This window comes from Asterias amurensis, chromosome 4 (assembly GCF_032118995.1).
Source record: "Asterias amurensis chromosome 4, ASM3211899v1".
Taxonomy (NCBI): Eukaryota; Metazoa; Echinodermata; class Asteroidea; order Forcipulatida; family Asteriidae; genus Asterias; species Asterias amurensis.
The window spans coordinates 24,663,786-24,686,943 of NC_092651.1; the positions used below are offsets into that span (position 1 = coordinate 24,663,786).

At 38.7% G+C, this 23,158-nt stretch overlaps 1 protein-coding gene across 1 annotated transcript in view; it reads right to left on the bottom strand.

Moving 5' to 3' along the window:
• LOC139936141 (kelch-like protein 18) overlaps nt 1-21,311 on the bottom strand; it is a 34,783-nt gene extending 13,472 nt beyond the window's left edge. Inside the window, exons 1-2 of the mRNA XM_071930882.1 lie at nt 20,993-21,311; nt 4,071-4,547 (exon numbers count right to left, since the gene is read on the bottom strand). Coding sequence (XP_071786983.1) covers nt 4,071-4,377 — 307 coding nt within the window. The 5' untranslated portion in view covers nt 4,378-4,547; nt 20,993-21,311. The remainder of the gene's footprint in view (nt 1-4,070; nt 4,548-20,992) is intronic.
• Nucleotides 21,312-23,158: the final 1,847 nt, after the last annotated feature.

Consider the following 23,158-nt stretch of genomic DNA (forward strand, 5'->3'; position numbering starts at 1 on the left):
CTGATGAGGTACCATGACTAATCATTCAAAATGAGTAAGTTCCTGTAAAGACTAAAATATATTTTTAGTATCAATATGACCACAGAGTTGAAATTGAACACCGGTGTGTAAAAATAACATACTCTTCTTCTTTCATCATTCCATAGTCATCATTAAACAGGGGCTTAAATTTAGCCCCCAGGTGGAATTCCTATCGTCTTGAGGGATAGCGTACATAATTGTGGATTTTCTCACGCTGAGCTGGCAAGACACAAGATGCCGTAAGGTGTGCAATTATAAAGCCTTAACTATGATTAAATACGCAGCATGCATGAAGGATCGCATCGTTCGGACGCGTCGAGAGCCGAATTGCTGAGTGCTGTATTGATTTTTGACATTAAAAATGTACGGGCAACGTTATTTTTAAGCAAGAGGGGGGGGGGGGGGGGGTTGTAAGTTGTTGATGAGGGGGTGAAATGGATTCCTTCCTTGAATACAAAAAGGGTGTCATGGGACTATTGCTCGATGTTGAAAGGGAAGGGGAGGGGTGGCAAGAGGGGGTAAGGAGGGACCTGATGCGCTAGTGGGAGGGTGTACAGTTTAGGGAAGTACATGAATGGTTCATTCAATGTACATACATGTATGTATCAGGAGTCATTTGAATAAATCCATTTTAATGACATTAGTCTGTACAACAGTGATGAACAGTTTTTTTTCCCTTGCCTTTTTTCCCTTCCCATATTGTTTGGTTTTTACCCTTACATTGAAGTGTCCGTATCACATGGGATAATAATAGTGGCTTTAAACATAGCGCACATATCCGTTACTCAGTGATGCTCATGGCGCTTTAACATATGTACAGTATTTTCTTGCAAGTTATGTGCAAGGTTTGAATTATGACACCTTAGTTCTCCATACACATAGTACATGTAGCACCGTTGGTTTACAAGGTGCTGTGGCGCAATACGCTGCCAATCAAAGTATAAGCCATTGTATACTCGGTACTTTTCCCAAGTCCTGTGACAAAATCCCCAGGCAACACATAGGATTCTTGGATGAATAATCGGAAAATCAGATTAAAACGAGGAAGAATATCATGCCCTATAGAGAAACTGTGGTGATATGACTGCTGAATGTGCTGATGATTGACTGCTCTGAAACATAACCCTCTCTCTCTCTGAACACTTGAAACTAATACAGGTGTTCAGGGCTCCAATTTACTCAAAATGTTTACTGGCCAATAATTGTTCTAACAAAACCAGAACAATTAAACATGCATACTGTTTTTTATTTGAACACGCACTGTGACAAATACATTTGTTAAGGCATCAGAGAAGAAGACTTTTGTCTCATTTGTCTTTATGAGATACGTATAATTCATTACTCAAAAGAATTGAAAAAGTTGTTATCATACTCAAAGTTAACCTCTGAACAAACTATGTTTTTGTTGAAGGGGACTTTACAAAGTGTGGTTATATCATTATGGGCCAGTAATCATGGAGCAACAAGCCCTTTAGCCTTGTGGATTCCCCCCCCCCCAAATTCGAGCCCTGAACACCTGTATTAATTTCAAGTGTTTAGAGAGAGGGAGAGATAAAATGGAGGGTTATGTTTCAGAGCACTCAATCATCAGCACATTCAGCAGTCATATCACCACAGTTTCTCTTTAGGGCACGATATTCTTCCTCTTTTTAATCTGATTCCTGATTATTCATCCAAGAATCCTACCTATTGCCTGTGGATTTTGTAACTCAACTGAAAAACACATGACTGCTGGACTTGCCCAGTCCAAAGTTTACAGGCATGACACTAAAACTGCTGTTGCCAAACAACCAGTAGCCAATGTAAAATTTGATCCCTGTGTTCAGGTAGCATTCAAGAGACTCAAATTCCTCCTCCTCCTTTACCCTCTGCCTCATCATTGTAGCTAAGGTCACTTTAAGCTGTGCAAGCTTAGAGTGACAGGTGGAGTATTAGTCATGTGAACCAGCAGAGATGAAACGAAGACGAGAACCAAAGATGATCATTGGTAGTGATTATTGATTCTCATGAAGCTCTTGTCTGAAGGTTTTTCGTTCATCCGCAAATTAAGCCGCGGAGAGACTATGAGCACCTGGGTAAGACGGACACCTGCTTTATGGATGGGAGGAAGGCTGTCGGTACGACAGCGCAATGAGTGATCGGTAGAGCTTGGTTTAAGAGAATTTAAAATTGAATTTTTTAGCGTATATAATCTCATCACATATGCCAGACTATAATTCTGTAAATTGGCTTAAAACATTGGTAAGAAAAACACTTAAACATTTACAAATTAACATTTTTGGGGGGATAATATTGTCAACGAAATCAGCTAAATGATTTGACTGGTTTTACTGATACTTTTAAGTCACACTTTTCCACTAAAAATGTATGGAATGAGTTTGCTTAAAAAGAAAAAATGTACACAGTGCATCATTGTAAGAAGGCTAAAGCATCGGTCTGTATTTTTGTTGCAAGTCGCCACACACATCCTGATGGCCACTTCAAGGTGTGGGCTACAATTATTTTATTCCAGCGGCCGTTGCCACCTACTCCTAGGGCTGAAACAAGGTTACCCCCCTTTACAGTGCTGCAGAGTATGGGTTCAAGCGCTAACTTGACACTTTGTGGCGTGTTGTGGCTGAGTGGTCAAGTGCACCTTAGTTAAAGCCATTGGACCCTTTCGGTAAATAGTGTTGTCCAAGGCCCACACTTTGTGTACCACAACTTCTATATCAAATAACAAACCTGTGAAAATTTAGGCTCAATCGGTCATCGGAGTCGGGAAAAAATAACGGGAAAACCCACCCTTGTTTCCCCACGTTTCGCCGTGTCATGACATGTGTTTAAAATAAATCCATAATTCTCACTATCGAGAATTGATATGTTTAAATGTTTTCTCAAAAAGTAAAGCATTTCATGGAATAATATTTCAAGATAAGTCTTTCACCATTACCTTCTGTAAACCCTGAAAATTATTTGTGAATCTGTGAACTTTTAATTTTTTTTCTGTACCGAAAGTGTATAATGGCTTTAAAGCCATTGGACCCTTTCGGTTCAGAAAAAAAAAAAAACAAGTTCACAGATTTACAAATAACTTACAGGGTTTACAGAAGGTAATGGTGAAAGACTTCTCTTGAAATATTATTCCATGAAATGCATTACTTTTTGAGAAAACATTTAAACAATATCAATTCTCGTTAACGAGAATTACGGATTTATTTTAAACACATGTCATGACACGGCGAAACGCGCGGAAACAAGGGTGGGTTTTTCCGTTGTTTTCTCCCGACTCCGATGACCGATTGAGCCTAAATTTTCACAGGTTTGTTATTTGATATAGAAGTTGTGGTACACAAAGTGTGGGCCTTGGACAAAACTATTTACCGAAAGGGTCCAATGGCTTTAACTAAGGTGCTACAGGAATCAGTCTCAAAATGCTTCTGTTTGATCAAGTGCCTCAAGATTAAACAATTGAAAGACAGTTTTTTGCAAAGTACTTATTACAAAAAAATTCAGGACATGAACTTGAGTTTTTGAAAGGCAGGATTCATAAATAAGAGAATAAAAGAGTGGGCGACGAGTTCTTAAATGGCTGTTACAACCGGCAGGGTCATGGCCATGTGATAAAGGCACGGCCACGACCCTGCAAGGTTTTAAACGGCCGTTTAAGAACAAGTCACTACTCTTTTATTCCCATTCATAAATGCCTTTATAATGTGAAAGAGCAAAATAACATCACAGTTATAGACAATGTCACACCATTTCTTTTGCGAATTGTTTGTTTTCAAAAGCTTCTGTGCGCATCGGTCGGTAAGTATAGCGCGCGTGTACACACCGACCGAAGCGCACTTACTAGTAGCTATGCATTGCATTCCATGTAACTTATATAGACTTACATGAGCTTGCGCGCCCAACACGCAAAGCCAGCCGATCTTTAAACAGCTTCAGATGTGTCTTTACAACCGTTTAAACACCCAAGCTTGACACACTCTCCACCAATATGAGTAGGAAAACTGTCTGGGGTATTTATGAATGAATTATAATTAAAATGTCCGCTATGAATAAATTACCTGTGTAAGCGTATTCCACAAGCATCTCCACCGATCTGGCATCCACTTGTTTCATGACCACCTCTGACTGGCTAGCCTCCAGCATGTCCCCGGTAAACATCGCGTAGAAGTAACGGCTGAACGCCGCTAGGACGACGCGGTGACCCACGATGACCTGACCCCCGACCTGAAGCCTGATGTCGCAGAGCTTATGGGCCTGCCGAAGCTCCTGCATGAGGCGTAAGGCTTGGGTACTGTAATGCTCGTGGGCACGGTGGACGATGAAGTCGGCATTACAGCTGGTGTCCAGCTCATCAAAATCCATCATTTTGACTCCGGAATTGTTCGGGTTGTATCACCTTGGATGCGACTCCTGTCGACCCCGTCGTGTCATGACACTTGTTCTGCTGATTCACGCATGACGTTTGGAACATTTAATTAATGATGTCTGGACGATACTCAATTCAATTTTCCCGGAACACACGATCATACCGTCATCTTTGAAAGACACATAAATAAAAATTTGTTTTAAAAAAAGACAATAATATAACACGATATAAAGGACAATGGTAACAATTTGTCCTATCAAAGCAGTAATGTGGTACCAGCAGAAAGTATATTTACTCTATACTGAAATGGCCTTAAGAGGCAGACGGAAGATAACAAGAAAGTCTTTGTAATGTACTGTAAAATAAAGAATTGTAGGCTTCAAACCCCTGGGAAAGATTGTTGTCTGCAAACACTAGATCTTTACAAGCAGACTGAAGTTCATAACCAAACAGTACTGAGAATAAAGAATTGCAAGCTACTTCAAGAAAGATTTATAAAGACAACGATACAGAATTGGCAATTATTAAACATACATTGTAGATTTGATTAGTTCCAATCCAAAAGCCCACTGATTTTTAAGTTTATACAGTACAAATCCTCAAGAGAATTATTTCCATAAAAAAAAAGTTGAAAAAAAAAACCACCACTCCAAAAATATATTTGAAGACCGCAAAATACTTGTTGCTTACAAACATTGTTATACGACAACGATACATGGCTGCAATCAAAATAAGTTTGTTTGTAAAATAAAAAAAGTGTTCAAAGTTCCTGACTTGACGTTAACCATTTTTAAAAGCAAAACATGACTTTCGATGAATTTCGATGAAGTTTTCACAGGGGTTTTAGGTCACAATAGGTAGTATGGTGAGTTTTTTTAATAATTAGAGGATCACAAAATAGTTGCACTTCTGAAAAACAATGATGGACAATAAACTTTTAGAGAACAAAGTGACAGGATTTCCAAATTCTTTGAGAGTTTAAAAGAAAGAAGTTCCACTTGATGAACCCATCATAGAGCAAGCAAATGAAAGTCCATGTTTGGAAGTCTTCCACTAACCCAGAACCCAGCACTACCAAGCACCAGCACCACACAAGGAAGAAACACCAGTCCAGCAACTCGTCGAGTCTTTGTACTTGAAAAATATTCCAATCTTCCATTACTCCTTCCCTAAGAATTTCAAAATGGCTTTTAGGGGCAAGGGGTTCACAGAAAATCTTCAGTGAGTCTTCCAGGTCGTCTGGCAGATGGCCTTCAGAGACCCTCCAATGAAGACTTTTCCTCCAGGGCCCAATTTCATAAAGCTGCTTAAGCGTAACAAGTTGCTAAAACAACAGTATGCTTACAGGCCTGACACATCACAAGGCACCGAAGGCCATTGCCTCCATGCCCCCTGGGCATTGCCTTGATGCCTTTGAAATGTTCCAGTACAAATTTACAATTTCCTCATAGGGTGCCCTTTACCAAGGAGAAAATGCCTTGGTGCCCCTTGCCTTTTCAAAAACGGTGCTTACCAGAATAAGGTTACCAGCCAAAATACCATGTCACGTGTAAAATATGTAGTTGGTATCCTGCTCATTTCTGCTTTAAGCAGAAAATTAAAATTGTTCGGTAATATTTTCTGTTTTAAAGGAAACTCTATGACATTGGAGCCAATTGACATCTCTAACCTTTTTGGCTAGAATCTAAACCAACAGAGGTCAAGTTCCTCTTTAATGTTTGTTGCTGTCAATTATTCCCAAGTGAAGGTGCATTATAAAGAGGACCCTTGTTTAAGGATCAATGCTCCTGATAGTAATTTGAAGTAGGAACCTTGGGGGAAATGCAATCTGACTGCTACAGTTTCTTTACAAAGGGTAGGGTTCTTGTTAGACTTGATGACAAGTCGTTAGGCCCTGCCTATTTATCTGCTGTTCATGCAACAGTCACAGTGCGATGTTACGCATGCAACAGTCGTAGGTAGCGCGTGGCAGCTCTAATTGCGACTGACTCACACACACATACTGGGATCGAGGGTGTGTGTATCGTCCCCGTAGCTACACCGCGATGTAACTACACACCGCGCTTAACAATTACCGTATTGACTTCAAGACTAGGTTCTTGTAAGAAACTTTCTTGGAAATGGAGAGATTGAGGAAACCGGTTTCAAAGATTTCCGTTTACAATAGGAAAACCTTTGCTCTGTAAATGACTTTTGTTTTATTTTCATGTTGTTTTCATCATGTCAAAGCAGCTCCCTGAAAGAGCTTGTAAGCAAAAACAAATTGCTTAGCCGAAATAGATTCCCAGCAAAAATACCATGCGTTGACTATTGCAGTTCCCCATGTATTGTTTGCTTCAAAGCAGACCAATTTGCTTAGCACTATTTTATGCTTAAAATAAAGGCAGTGGACACTATTGGTAATTACCCAAAATAATTATCAGCATAAAACCTCACTTGGTAACAAGTAATGGGGAGAGGTTGATAGTATAAAACATTGTGAGAAACGGCACCCTCTGAAGTATTTTTCGAGACAGAAGTAATTTTCCACAAATTTGATTTCGCGACCTCAGATTTAGAAATTGAGGTCTCGAAATCAAGCATCTGAAAGCACACAGCTTCCTGTGACAAGTGTTTTATTTTCTTTTATCTCGCAACTTTGACGGTCAATTGAGCTTAAATCTGTACAGGCTTGTTATTTTATGCAAACTTGTATGTTGAGATACACCAAGTGAGAAGACTAGTCTTTGACAATTACCAGTAGTGTCCACTGCCTTTAACATATTTAAAGAGCTGCTCAAGGCCACAACAAGATTCTTACTTACTACATGTACTAGAATAAGCTGAGTGTTTCCAGCCAAAGTGTCACCTGCGACTGGTATCCTGCTTTAAAGACACTGGACACTATTGGTAATTGTCAAAGACCAGTCTTCTCACTTTGTGTATCTCAACATATGCATAAAATAACAAACCTGTGAAAATTTGAGCTCAATCGGTCGTCAGAGTTGGGAGATAATAATGAAAGAAAAAACAACCTTGTCACATGAAGTTGTGTGCTTTCAGATGCTTGATTTCGAGACCTTAAATTCTAAACTTGTCTCAAAATCAAATTTGTGGAAAATTACTTCTTTCTCAAAAACAACGTTACTTCAGAGGGAGCCGTTTCTCACAACGTTTTATACTTTCAACCTCTCCCCATTACTCGTTACCAAGTAAGGTTTTATGCTAATAATTATTTTGAGTTATTACCAATAGTGTCCACTGCCTTTAAACAAAAGCAATATTTACTACTTTTGAAGTTAAACAAAAGCAATATTTACTACTTTTTAAGCAGAGCTACCACACAAGGTATAAAATTGGGCCCAGATGTCTGCACTTTGATAAATACTTTTAAGCACAGTCAGGGTTGAATTTCATGGCCCAGCTCACCCCAGATTTGACACTTACGGAGCCCTCTGAAGTGCATGTTTGTTGTAGTAAGCGCATAATTCCGCGGTAAGCATTGCAATGAAATTGGTCATGGTGATAAGTTGTATCCTGTTTCCCAGCCTGGCCTGTAAATGACATTACTCAATATTATGTTACCTTGTAAGCATATCATGTGCAAGCACTCATTTAAATAATGAATGCCAGTACTTTTTTGGTAAAGAAAGGGCCCACTGTGAGATTCCAGAATTTTACAAGAATCAAGATGTGTCCTTTCTCTATGATTAATCGTACAGAAAGCAAAAACCTTAAGGAATGTGAATGTGTTGTGTTGATTAAAGGCAGTGGACACTATTGGTAATTACTGAAAATAATTATTAGCATAAAACCTTACTTGGTCACGAGTAATGGGGAGAGGTTAATAGTATACAAAATTGTGAGAAACGGCTCCCTCTGAAGTAACGTAGTTTTTGAGAGAAAATTCAGTTATTTTCCACGAATTTGATTTAGAGACCCCAGACTTAGAATTTTAGGTCTCAAAATCAAGCATCTGAAAGCACACAACTTGGTGTGACAAGGGTGTTTTTTTCTTTCATTATTATCTCGCAACTTCGACGACCGATTGAGCTCAAATTTTCAAAGGTTTGTTATTTTATGCATATGTTGAGATACACCAAGTGAGAAGACTGGTCTTTGACAATTACCAATGGTGTACAGTGTCTTTAAGTAAAAAAGCATGCCATTAAAATCTGGTCATTCTTTACATTGAATTGAATCACTCCCTGAAAGCTCATTATAGTTTATTCTTTCACATCACTTTAAATTACTCTAACACAAGAACAACACAGGACAAAAACACATCTACAAGGCTGTTTTTACCATCACTGGTAATCATTTATAAACTTTTAATGTGTTTTTGCTTTATAGCAGTTACTGTCTCAATTACCCTGGCTTCGGTTTCATAGAAAGTATAGCCTTGCTCAAGGCAGTTGCATTATTCGCTCCGAAAAGACGCAGCTGTAAACCCACCCGCCGTATACCCTGTGCGATCACACCGAATGACCAACCCGTATACACACTGTCACATCGCACGAATACTGTTCACACAAGTCATCGCACTCGTACACCACTAACCGCATGCGGAGGCCGTCAGGCCGACAGCCTTGTCGGATCTGTATCTTCCCGTTTTAATGTGTTGTATTGAAAAAATTCCAATAGTGGACGAAATTGGGGGGGGCTCGAGGATATGCTAGTATGCAGCTCATGAATATGTATATCGTTCGTCAGACCTATCAGACAACACAGGATGTGAGGCAAATGAATTATTCATTTTGACGTCCAATCACGCTCTTCCCTTATCACGACCTTTGGACCCTATCATGCGTCCGTGGTGGTGGTGTGTGAGGTAAACATGTCTCGTCTTTCGCGGGCATTATGGTAATGAGCTGACCGTGGGAACTCTTCGCTTATTATAGTAATGAGGTCAGTGGCTTCAACACAGATCCTACAAGGCTGTCGGCCTGACGGCCTCCGCATGCGGATAGTGTACGGGGGCATCGTGTCGTGCGATGTTACGCACAGTGAATACGGGTGGGTTTTACGCACAGTGAATACGGGTGGGTTTTTATACAGCGGCGGTCTTTTTTCGGAGTGAATAATTCGACTGCCTTGAGCAAGGCTATAGAAAGTATTGAGTATTGAGCCATAGCATGTCCGTGTGGTTCACAATGGAAAAAAACAGGTGGATAAAAACATCAGTCTCACGGTTCTTCCTAGGTTGTTGCAAAACTAGTGGGTATTCTGGAAGTTTGGCTGAAGCAGGCTAAATTGAAACAAAGTCTTCAGAATATTTTCAAGGTGGTGTTTATCTTGGTTTCAAATTTAAAAGCCCTGCTAATTAGGCCAAATAAAAACAAATACCACTTGATCGACCCTGCCCGCATCCTTTTTTGGGGCCGCATCTTTTTTTTTTATTACTTTTTATTACTTTTCAATTTTTGATAAAAAAAAAAAAACTTTTTATTTTTATTTTTTTGATCCATATTTTTCAAAAGGACTGGCCTAGGAGCTTTTCCCGAATCTAACGTGATGCTCTCGAACACTTGTAACCGTCTGTTTCATAACGCATCTTCTTAGTGATATCCGACCCTGTTAAAAGTGTTAGTGTTAACACAGGTCCTCATGCAACTAATAAAGTTATAAAATAAGTTTGTGGTTGATTCAAACTGAAGAATTGGAGGCCTGTTTGATTTGAAATAAAATAGTAAATAGTAAATAATAAGGCCCTCATCCTCCTCTTTTTTGAAAAATCCGGACGATCAACTGGTATTTCTTTTTATTTGGCCTTCTGCAATCTGGGGGATTATACAAGTTCTCTTGAAGGCAACCCCTCTGGGCTGAATGATAAGTCTACTGGGTGCTTTTACAACCTATAGGGGAGCCTAAAAAAGATGAGGACACATGTCAACAGCGGGACTCAAGAAACACCATAGCTTGAGTCCAGAGTGCTCTTAACCACTCGACCACAACATGCACCATGAGGACGCTTGCATACTGTACATGTAGCATGGGGAAATGTCTTAGTAAATCACACAGAGTAGATAGAAAGGAAGGAGGGTTGAAAGTTTTGTACTTTTTAACCTTTGAAAACTCAAAACAGAAAATGTGAAAGTTATTTAAACTTTCTTAACTCATACACAGTGCAAGTATAAAGTTGACCTGCAATTTTTCCTAGACCTCTAATTATGAATAATGAGTCACGACAGTGTGATGACACCTTGGATGGGACAACCTTAGCCTGGGGGGAAGTGAAGTCATCAATTAATGTAGGCCCCCTAACCACCATGCCATTTTGGGCGTTCTATATTAAATTTTTACATTCTATATTTAAAGTGGCTGTCTTTCTCGTGAAGTTTGAACACAAGCAAGTTTCCCGAATGTACGTGTAGGCCTATTAAGCTTGGGCGATATCACGATATTATCGAATATCGTGATATTAATTTGGAAACAATTTCAATATCGAATGGATTTGGTTTTAATCGAAATATCGAAATATCGATAAATCGCGATATCGATTAAATATCGCGATGTATTTGCTAGCTGAGACATCTTGCACCCCATAGGTTTGGAGTAAAACCAGAAGAATAGGTCATTAGAACACCTCTCTTATCTTATGCTATGACTGTCTCTTCTACAACTTTCACTTGGAGTTTGAAGACTGATGATGTCAAATTTAATTAATCGCGATTATATCGAATATCGCGATATATTGTCGGCGATATATCGTGAATAAAATAAATCGATATCGCCCAAGCTTAAGGCCTATTAACATTTTTTAAAGGGAAAAGCAAGGCCAACCATCGAGTCTATAATCCATTCAGCATCTATGTTTAAAGGCAGTGGACACTGTTGGTAATTACTCAAAACAAGTATTAGCTTAAAAACCTACTTGGTTATGAGGAATGGGGAGCTGTTGATAGTATAAAACAATGTGAGAAACGGCTCCTTCTGAAGTAACATAGTTTTCGAGAAAGAAGTAATTTTCCAAGAATTTGATTTTGAGACCTCAGGTTTAGAATTTGAGGTCTCGAAATCAAGGATCTGATTCTGAAAGCACACAACTTCGTTTGACAAGGGTGTTTTTTCTTTCGATGACCGATTGAACTAAAATTTTCACAGGTTGGTTATTTTATGCATATGTTGAGATACAGCAAGTGAGAAGACTGGTATTTGATAATTACCAATTGTGTCCACTGTCCAGTGTCTTTAAAAAAAATTTCAAGAGATCCAAAGACTTGAACCAAGAAAGCAGAGGAAGTTGACATTGATTGTTAAATTCCACATCTGGTTACTCTACTGCACCATCTTTTGCTGCCGACTGCCACAAAACCCTGTCATCAAAATCCAACTGCATGTTTTATTTGAGGCTTTGAGGTTTGAGTGAGGACTGTACTAGTTTGGCTTGAGGTCAGGGATAAACCTTGTACATGTCCTAAGCAGATTTTCATCATATAGAGCAGCTTAAAACCACAAAAAGTAGCTTAGAAGTGCAACCAAGTTTAGCTTATGAAAATATAAGGTTACCGGTACTACCAGCCAAACTGTTAAAGGAACACGTTGCCTTGGATCGGTCGAGTTGGTCTTTGAAAAGCGTTTGTAACCGTTTTTTATAAAATGCATATGGGTAGAAAGATGTTGTAAAAGTAGAATACAATGATCCACACAAACATGCCTCAAAATTGCGTGGTTTTCCTTTTACCTCGTCGACTAACACGTCGGCCATTTATGGGGGTAAAAATTTTGACTCCCATAAATGGCCGACCATGTTAGTTCGCACAGTAGAAGGAAAACCACGCAATTTCAAGGCAAACTTGTGTGGATCATTGTATTCTACTTTTATAACATCTTTCCAACCATATGCATTTTATAAAAAACGGTTACAAACGCTTTTGTTTTGACCAACTCGTCCGATCCAAGGCAACGTGTTCCTTTAAGCACAATTTGTGACGGATTTGTATCCTGCTCATTTCTGCAAAAGCATAAGATACCAAGGTTGTTGGATTTTGTTGGAGTGACTAAGGATCCTTGGGGCCCTTTAAGAAACCATTGCTTAGGCTTGGGCAGGTAATTTTGTTGAGAAAAATGGTGATTTCTATAGGGGGCTTCAATTAGGCGGACAGAGCCAAAACCAAAGCCAAAGTTTTGAGGAAAAAAATCCCAGTAAACCACACAAGACTGATTTCATGCATTTTGAGCAGCATGCACGGATTGGGACCAGTCCCTGACTCGTGACTGGTTTTCCCAGTTTGCGGACTACAACTCGATTTCAGACTCCTTGGACAAGGGACTCAAAGCACTGGTTGGGTCTTCCTTTGGGCATAGAGAAATGAGTTGTTGTCCTTTCTCTATGCTTGGGGCAACTAAAACATACTACTTGCTTGACAACAAGGTAGCTGGAAATAAATATGACGTGTTTGTATGAGAGAAGGGTAAGTCGGGATTAAAAACAATTTCAGCACTCCAGAAAATAAAGCATGAAAAACCTTTGCTTTTGCTTAGTAAAAACAAAAGTCTGGGTGGGAACAAGTCATAGAGGAAATCATCACACAGTAAATTTGGTTGTTTCTGCCTGAAGTTTGCCCTGGCCTTACATGTCCTTACTCCATGCCTGAATCTGCTCAGCATGATTGAAATGAGCTTAGCAAATATATTCTTCTATTAAAGGCAGTGGACACTATTGGTAGTTACTCAAAATATTTATTATTAGCATAAAACCTGACTTGGTAACGAGTAAGGGGGAGTGGGTGATTATTGAAACATTGTGAGAAACGACTCCCTCTGAAGTAATGTAGTTTTCGAGAAAGAATTAATTTTCCACGAGTTTGATTTCGAGACCTCAGAATTAGATGAGGTCTCGAAAACAACTTGCATCTGAAAGCACACAACTTCGTGTGACAAGGCTGTTTTTTCTTTCATTATTATCTTGCAACTTAGACGACCAATTGACCTAAAATTTTCACAGGTTTGTTACTTTATGTATATGTTGAGATACACCGAGTGAGAAGACTGGTGAGAATTACCAATAGTGTCCATGGTCTTTAACTGATTGGAATGGCAGACCATCCTTCCAAGATTCACCTGGTCTTTCTGATGATTGATGAACGGGAAGGATGATACCAAGATGTCTCAAGCGAGATGTTTGGCATGGAGGTCATGGATGTTTAAAATATTTCAAGTTTCAAGTATTTCAAAAACTGGCAATGAGAAGGGTTGAACTCCTCTGGACCTTATCGATGTGTACATAGGTATCGGATGACAAGAAACACAAGAAAAGGTGCCGCTCGGAGCAACATTAGCATCTTGTAAGTCTGGGAGATTTGGTACAACAAATTATTGTACAAAAGGTTTTAGCCACGATTTGGTAAAATAGTGCCCAAAGTTTGCTGAAAGGTTAAAAACTGGGTGTCCAAATTGTTCACTTACTTAGTACAATAAATTTATGTAAATGGCAAATGTAGCAGGATGCCCAAATTTTAAAAAAGGGTGTACAAAAGACACTCCTCTCCTAACACATTCAATGTAGGGAGAAAGTTTTCATAATAAGGGAGATGTTAAAATTTGTTCACCTGAGCATGGACAGATTGGTTTATTTTCAGGGAATTTAACTGTCTGCATAATCAAGGAGAGATGACAGCTTTGGCACTTATCTACTGTCACATTAATTTTTAGCAGTTTTTCCAATGCTTGTAAGTTTTTATGTTTTAAGTAGCTGAGACCATGCTCCATGCTGAGGCAGAAGAAGTATTTCAAGTGTTAATAAACATGCAGGCTTATATGTATACTGAAAATGGTGTTGTAAGACTACATTCACATTTTAACTACTCTCATTAGTCTCAAATTTCAAATTTCCTGATGGAAATTTGAGGGTGATTAAAAACAACAACAACTGAAACAACTCAAACCGGTTTTGTTGGTACACCCAGAATCTCCATTCCTGTTTTGAATCACTTTGTGCACTTTCAAACAAACAAACATTTAAACAAAAAGTCTAAATTCAGAAAGTCAAATAATTCTTGTAACTGCATCTCTGCCAGGTAATACATTGATTACATGGTTTATTCTTATTCGAGAGCAGGGTTGCTCAACCATATCATGAAGTCCTTCCTCCATGACCATATCAACCATGGTTTCAACTTCAAGGGTGTTTCGACCATGGATCAACGGATGGCATCAGATAAGCCTAGTTCTAGTGTAGTGATTCTCATCATGAGACCATCATTAGGTCATGGTAATTGCACCCATATGTAAAGCATCAAACTGATAATTCATAATTACCTTATCCTGTGAGCATTTCATAATTTCATATCTAGTCCACCCAGTAAAGCTGTTCCGCATATATCAATCAAACCAACAAAGATGAATGCGATTTTTTCTTTCGACCACAATCTTTCTTCCTTCAGTTAAAAATGGATAAGTGTTCCTTGGTTCTACCTCCATGGATGGATCATAATTAAATGCTCCATGAACTGATCACTAGTGAAGCAATGAGAAACTGGGTGTACCAACTTGTGAAGTGCCCACACTTCCCATATAATAATACAACCCCACAATATGCATTGCTGAGGAGTGAGTGTTCAGCAAAGTGGCCCACCCTTGTGGTCAGGCAATGGACTAGGACTAGGAGGAACAAAGGGATTCTATTGTGTGTGTGTTTGAAGGGGGGGGGGGGGAGGTGTTACCCCTTAATGGGTCCTCAATGGTGTCATTTGTTCCTGTGGTCGCTTTTGTTTGGATTGCCACTAACTGCCTAATGTTAGTTCTGTCAATAAGCCTGGGGTTTCTAGTATGAGATGTCACACTTGGGAAATCAGTGAGGATGTGTGGCTGAACTGATCTTTTCTGATCTGGTTTTTATTTAACTACAGGATTTAGACAGCTTCACTGTATTCCAGGAAATAACATCTGTTGAACTGTTATGTCCACTTTAAAGGAACACGTTGCCTTGGATCGGTCGAGTTGGTCTTTGAAAAGCGTTTGTAACCGTTTTTTATAAAATGCATATGGGTAGAAAGATGTTGTAAAAGTAGAATACAATGATCCACACAAACATGCCTCGAAATTGCGTGGTTTTCCTTTAACCTTGTCGACTAACACGTCGGCCATTTATGGGGGTCAAAATTTTGACTCCCATAAATGGCCGACCATGTTAGTTCGCACAGTAGAAGGAAAACCACGCAATTTCGAGGCAAACTTGTGTGGATCATTGTATTCTACTTTTAAAACATCTTTCCAACCATATGCATTTTATAAAAAACGGTTACAAACGCTTTTGTTTTGACCAACTCGTCTGATCCAAGGCAACGTGTTCCTTTAATAATATTATTCAACTGTTTGACCAGTAATCAAGCATGAAATACAAATAAAAGCCCAATTACAGTGCAGATTTAAATTCATTCACAAAATCTGAGCTCTAAATCCCATGAAAATTGTAACCTTTTTTTCATCCAAGTAATTTATAGCTTCTTACAAATACCATCACAAACCCTTCAAAATCCAAACTACTCTTTGAATTTTTTTGGACCAAGGGCTGCACTAAGTAAACTGAAAATGTTTTACATGGCGTATACTACTACCATAATCAGAGCCCAACAGTTTTGGTGTATGTACTGAATGTTTTTGTTTTATTGAGGACTGCATTAATACACCTTGTGTATGAAATGGGATCAAGCATACCATGAGCATACCACCGCATTCAAAATCCAAGAACTTCAAGTGTCCGTTGAAGATGATATTCCGCCAACATAAAATATTCTCCAAGTAAAACCTCAATCAATCCCAATCTCTGTCACAGAGAAGTCCAGTTTTGTATAAATGAAAGTTTAACAATACTGCGTTAAAAAAAAACCCCAAAACACACAGAAGGGACAAATTCCCATGCAATGAGACATGCAACTGGGGTTCATGACCTATCATCCTACAATGTATACACTTTCCATAGAGTGGAGTAAAATTACCATAGAAACTCACATTGCTCTCTACAACCCCAGCACTGACTGCAAGCAACACAGCCTTGCAACACAGGTCTGCACAGCACATTTCCACAAACTAGAGAATTTGGTGGGTATTGCACTTTGCCTGTTTATATTTAGAGTACAAATCCTGATAATGGACATTTGACATATGGGTTTAAAAAACAAATCCTTGGACCACCTTGATGTGAAACTTCCTGTTCAGAGAATCCTACACACTCCAGACACATGTAGTCAAAATAATTGCCAAGAACAAAACAGTGCCCTCAGAACTTTTTCTTGGGACATGTGTTCAAGGATGCTGTGTGTAAAAGGACTGGACCTTCTGAAACACCGAGGGTGGGTTTATTAAGGCCGTGTCCACATGGTCCAGACTTATTCCTCCATGGTCCAGAATGGCTATGGCTATGACTGTTGCTGGGGTGTTGCTAACGGGACGCCCAATACTTCAAAGCATGATGTAGCCAAAGCCGCATAATTGGAAAATAATTTGGTACAGAACACCTTAACTCAGGCCTGCATGCTTTGTTTTGAAAGGGCAAGGGCACCAAGGCATTTTCTCTTTGGCAATGAGCAACCTATGAGGAAATTTTAAATTTGTACTGGAGCATTTCAAGGGCACCAAGGCAATGGCAAGGGGCAATGGAGGCAATTGCCAATGTTGCCTCCATGAAGTGTCAGGCCTGACTGTATACACAGAAGCCAGTGGATGTTTTATAGGTTTTGTAATTATGCTTGTTAGTAGTTTTACTCTCACATCCCTTGGAAGACAGACAATAAAACATAATTTTATACTCAAACATAAAATTGATAGACCCTTCCTCCATGATGCTCAAACCAAGCAATTTGTTAAGTTACAGCTCTGGTTCTTCTGAGAGATTCTTAGCAAAAGCCCAGGATACTTTGGAATGACCTAAAATTAGATTAAATCTGGAAGCCATTAGTGAAGTCCTCAGAGTCTGTTCATTTTCATTCTTTTTGTTTTGGTCCTTGACTCAAGTCTCAGGTCAGCTTGAGATCTGTGGTTGTAGCCTGTACCATCATAGATTGGTTTTTGTACACGTTTGGTAACTGTCAAAGACCAGTGTTTTCACTTAGTGAAGGCCTATCCCATCATATGCATAAAATAACAAGCCTGTGAAAATTTGGGCTCAATTGGTCATCGAAGTTGCGAGAAAATGATGAAAGAAAAAACACCCTTGTTGGACGAACTTGTGTGCTTTCAGATAGGAATACAAGACTTCTAGCTAGAAGTCTTTTAATATTTTAGTAAGAACTTGGTAGTAGGCCTAACCATCTGAACAGCAGGCCTTCAACTTCACTCTTAAAGGGGCACTCCGATTTCTCCCTGGTAAAGGGCACTTTTGACTATGTATGAGGAAAATGTAAATTTGTATTGGAACTTTACAAAGGGCACCACAGCAAAGCACAGGGCACAATGGCAAGGTGCTGTGGGTGCTGTGGATCGTTTTGAGGCTTGGCAATTCTCGACTTCAGTGATACCTAACTGGTATGTCTCCATTATTGGCCATCTGCCATGAAAACGTGTGTTTGTTATTAGTCAGTTGGAAGGTCAGTAAAACAACCTTTAAGTGCAATGGGACAATAAAATAATGGACTTTTTCTCCGACTTGTGTGCACCATAAACCACACACAGACTCTGTATTAATGAAATCCTCTATATTTTGCCAATGTGCATTTCTTATCAGTGTAGACAGGAAATGCCATATATCCACAAACTCTTACCATTTAGGGGGAAGGTCACATCTGTTATCCTGGAAGTGGGAGCTTTGTTTACTATTTACAAAGGGGGCCATTGTTGGTTGGTGGGCTGCCTACCCATATCACTTCTGTTTTATGTCCATATTAAGTCAAATGCACGGTTGAAATGGTGTAAAAGCACAGAGGTGGGAATTGTGAATGAAAACAGAGGAGTGACTCTTGAGTGAACAATATTGAAAACAAGGATTGTAAGATTTTATGAGACCTTGTAGGATGTGGGTTCTGTGCTGAATGGGTGATAAAGCTTTTCAATCGAGGGACAACATGTAACATTTAAAGGCAGTGGACACTATTGGTAATTACTCAAAATATTTATTCTCATAAAACCTTTCTTGGTGACAAGTAATAGGGAGAGGTTGATGGTATAAAACATTGTGAGAAACGGCACCCTCTGAAGTGCCATAGTTTCCGAGACAGAAGTAATTTTCCAAGAATTTGATTTCGAGACCTCAGATTTAGAACTTGAGGTCTTGAAATCAAGTATCTAAACGCACACAACTTCCTGTGACAAGGTTTTTTCTTCTTTTATTATTGTCTCGCAACTTCAACGACCAACTAAGCTCAAATTTTCACAGGTTTGTTATTTTATGCATATGTTGAGATACACCAAGTGAGAAGACTGGTCTTTGACAATTACCAATAGTGTCCACTGTCTTTAAGTACACTTTAGTTGGGGGTTGAGCACAAAGTAAGTACATGATAAAAATACTTACCAGCATTGTGTGTGTTTTCCTCGGTTATGGTCAATCAATGAAGTAAGTAAAGAATGTGACACATTGTTGGTTGCTTTATGCATGGACTTACAATGCATGCTTTATGGTTGGTGTGACTCATTTATGTGAGTAGCCAGAGGTTATCCGTGTGGTTTTTGACATTGCTGTCCAATTTTCAATTAAACAGTTCTGCAAGTGATAAGTTTGGTACCCCCTTTCAACTCCCACCCCCAAATTTCTATAACTTGTTCACACCTTTGCTCGAACATATTGGTTATTATATTGGCCATTCATGATCTTACCTGACTCACTCTGTTTAAATTGATAAATTCCACAAATGGCTAGATGATTGGAGGAGGAAAACAACAACACAAAAAATGTCCTTTTCATTCAGCAGAAATTGAAAAGAGAGGTGCAGAAATTGAAAAACATAAATTTGTTTTCAAACAACAATAAACCTTTGAGCAATTTGAGCACATTAAGACTCTTTGAAATACTGAAATTTACTTTTAAAAAAGGTCCTTTCTTTACAATTGAACATTTCTAAAACAGATAAATATTTCTTAAGAAAATATAGCTGGGATTTTTGGGGATTTTTCTTTTGAATGTTTAAAAAATTGGTTAGTGATCCTTTCCATGGAAAATTAGGCTAACATGGCAAATTGGCGTCTTTGGGGATAGGCCTAATGTTCCCCAATCCTGATTTGGTGAATAGTCAATGCATCTGACTGTCATACAGGTATTATCACTGCTAGTTTACTTAAATTATAATCCACGTGGGCTATATCTGGCTATTTTTTTTTGTATTGGTGCAAAAGTGACAGCCAAGCAGAAGCAGCCTTTTCCTCTCTAATTTCCACATTACCAGAAAAATTTCTTCAAAAAAACATAATATCACCAATAAAGTACACAAATTGCCACTGGCATTCTCAGACACAAATGAAAAATTTTAACCGACAAGTAAATGTCCTGTCATTTATCAATATTTGTATTTATTATTTAATTCTTAATTTTTTTTTGCACTTCCAACAGAACAAGCGCCATCAACCGGATGAATAGGAGACGGCGACAAAAAGTTCAATTTTAAGTGTGGGAGGAAACCCCAAACTAGGAAAACCTTAATGTCACTCCATATCAAGTTGTTTAGACTTTTAAAGATAAACATTGGAATATCAGACCCTGTAAGTGTGATAAGCACTTGTTTCAGGGGTCTTGTATAGCACTTTTTCTTCAGGCTCCTTTGTTAGCCTGGAGGCACTTGTAATTTCCTACTGCTTGAGCACCAACCAACCACCCTTAGCTTTACGTCCAAACTTGTGGATTCTGCTGAGTAAACCAACATAAACATAAACGTCTAGACTGGCTACTTCTGATTTTTTTTACTATTTACGAGCAATTTTTTGAATTGTGACTGTGTTCTTAGGTTGTTGTTAGGTTGTTTGGCTCTCTTTTTAAGTATTAACAGTACACTGCCTCATCATAACTAAGGATAGTTGCGATAATCATAACCCTCCATCCTCCTAACAATCTGAAAGAGGGTTACAATTATCGCAACTACAAAACATGTAGGATAACTTTCCGTATGGCGCCACCACTTTTTCACTCATTTTTACAAAACGGGATATATCAATCAGGTAAATTAGATACTATATTATTTTATTTCGAATGAAAAAGTGGTGGCGCCATACGGAAACTTTTCCCAACATGTAAATCAAATGCAAAGGGTCGATTTACAAATAAAAAAGGAGAGCCATTACGTTATAATATTTTGATAAATGTTCCTCCAAGGTGGGCTAATTAAAACATACAAAATGTTAATGATGGTGAAATGACAAAAACAAACATTAAAAAAAAGAGGTGAAAGTATGACTATTATGAGACTGAGAGAAAGAAAAGGAAAAATTATTGACATTAGTCTAGGAAATTTTGGGGGTACTTATCATTTTTTCAAACTACAGAGCAAGAACAAGAAATGTCAAAAATTTTGACAATGATATTAAACCACGAACGAAACAACATTACCAAAAACAAATTCAACGTTTACCTGATTGCGATAATTGTATCAAGTTTTCAATTTACTTTCCTTTATTAATTATACCCCAAAACTGTCTCATTGATTTCAAGAACTAGAAACTTCAAAAGATAATGAATTGGAATCCAATGGATTACGCAAAGTTTCCACTCACCTTTCTAGCTAACTCTGTCTTTTACGTCAACGGCGACGGACAACCGCCAAGGTTAAATTCCGACATTGACTTGACACACACAGGCACAACACAACAGCGCAGACACACAACTTGAAGAACTTCGGCCGTCAGTCCACAAAGTGTACACAATTGTACAAACCTGTGGTTTTAAAGACTGTTTGAGACTCGACACAAAACTCCTGCACCCAGACCACAGCAAAATAACTCGTGAATGAACCTATGCCACTAACTTGTGTAACCTTGACAGCTGGCGTTGGCATTTCTAGTTCCCAGCTGTAGTATTTTTTTACACTATCAACAAAATAGTACAATAATAATATCAGACGACAAAAACAAACAGGATGTGATTCACACAACAACTGGTGCCAAGTATTTCTTGTACACACCGAATGGTTGAGTGCGAGTTACCAGTGAGAGAGGTTGTAAATAGCGCCCTCAATATGCCAATTATAACAGTTATTAATTTGTTTCAAATGAGGGCGCTCGTCATATTTTAGAGAAGCTACGTGATTTATATTCTCATAACTCCATTTAACATTTTCCTCCATTTGATAGTTGTCGGCTTGATAAATAACCTTCAAGCCCAAGCTCAAGTCATCATACAAGAACAAGTCGCAATGTTTTAGATAAACGCTAGGTGTTCATTGCAACCTTAAATGAACACGTTGCCTTGGATCAGTCGAGTTGGTCTTTGAAAAGCGTTTGTAACCGTTTGTTATAAATGGTTATAAAAAGATGTTTTACTAAAAGTAGAAAACAATGATTCACACAAATTTGCCTCAAAATATTGCATGGTTTTCCTTTTCGTTTGCGAACTAACACGGTCGGCCATTATGGAGTCAAAAGTTTGACTTCCATAAATGGCCGACCGTGTTGAAAGTCGACGTAGTAAAAGGGAAACCACGCAACTTCAAGTGATACTTCTGTTGATCATTCTACTTTTAAATATCTTTCTAATAATTTTATGCATTTTTATTTTGTATAACAAACGGTTACAAACGCTTTTCAAAGACCAACTCGTCCGATCCAAGGCAACGTGTTCATTTAAATTCTTCTGAAAATCAGAAATACAAATTTTGATTCACGACGACCTAACTTTATTATAATCAGAAGAGCAAAGAAAACAAACTGCGAAAATGATAGGAATAAAATGCTTCTAGCTAGAAGTCTTTTATTATTTGAGTTACCTCTTTCTCAAAATCTGCGCTACTTCAGAGGGAGCCGTTTCTCACAATGTTTTATATTATCAACAACTCTCCATTACTCATTACCAAGTAAGTTTTTATGATAGTTTGAGTAATTACCAAACGTGTACCTTCCCTTTAATTATACTTTTTAAGAGAAGTCAAAACCAAACGTGATTCTCCTGGACATTTTTATATTTAGTATGGAGTTCAAACCGAAGTGTTACGGTCATTATGTAGCAGAGACAGTTGCAGGCCTAACTTCAGGAGAAAATAAACACCCATAAGTTCTTATAAAAGAACTTAGTAAGCTGTGACAAGTGAAGATGATTCCCTGTTCCGTTGAAGCACATGGCCCATTCCGAAGGTACTGGAAATACATCTATTAGGCACAACAAAATGGTAGCAGAAGGGAACGCCCTTTTTTAGAATAGCAAGGATCTGGCGATGTGAAACACCCTCGAGAATTTTAGGCGGATCGGGGGGGGGGGGGGGGGGCAACTCGACGAGTATCGGTGTCGTAGGAAAATCAGTCTCGACTCTCCGGAAATTCTGTCTAAATTAATACGAGCTGAATCGAGGAGGATGATTCAAAGGAGGGCGCTATCTCGTGCCACATCATGCACATAGGGTGATGCGATCTTTCTTTTGCATGATGTGATACCAATTAAAGAAAGACGAAGAAGACCCCCCCCAAAGTGCATGCAATGTTAAACAAAACGGAACTAAACATCTGACATCAAGTAATCTGGCATATACTTAGCATTGCTTGTTTATGGGAGTTTATTTAGTGTGATGCAGCCCCCCCCCCCAGTGCAGACCGACTGTAAAATGTGCACGGCGCCCTCTATTGGTTACATACATTATTCAATCATTACTTCACACAGGTTTGCCCCCAGGAAATGCCTTAATTTAGTATACAACTTTCCTTGATATGGTCACCATTTCCTTGAACATTGTG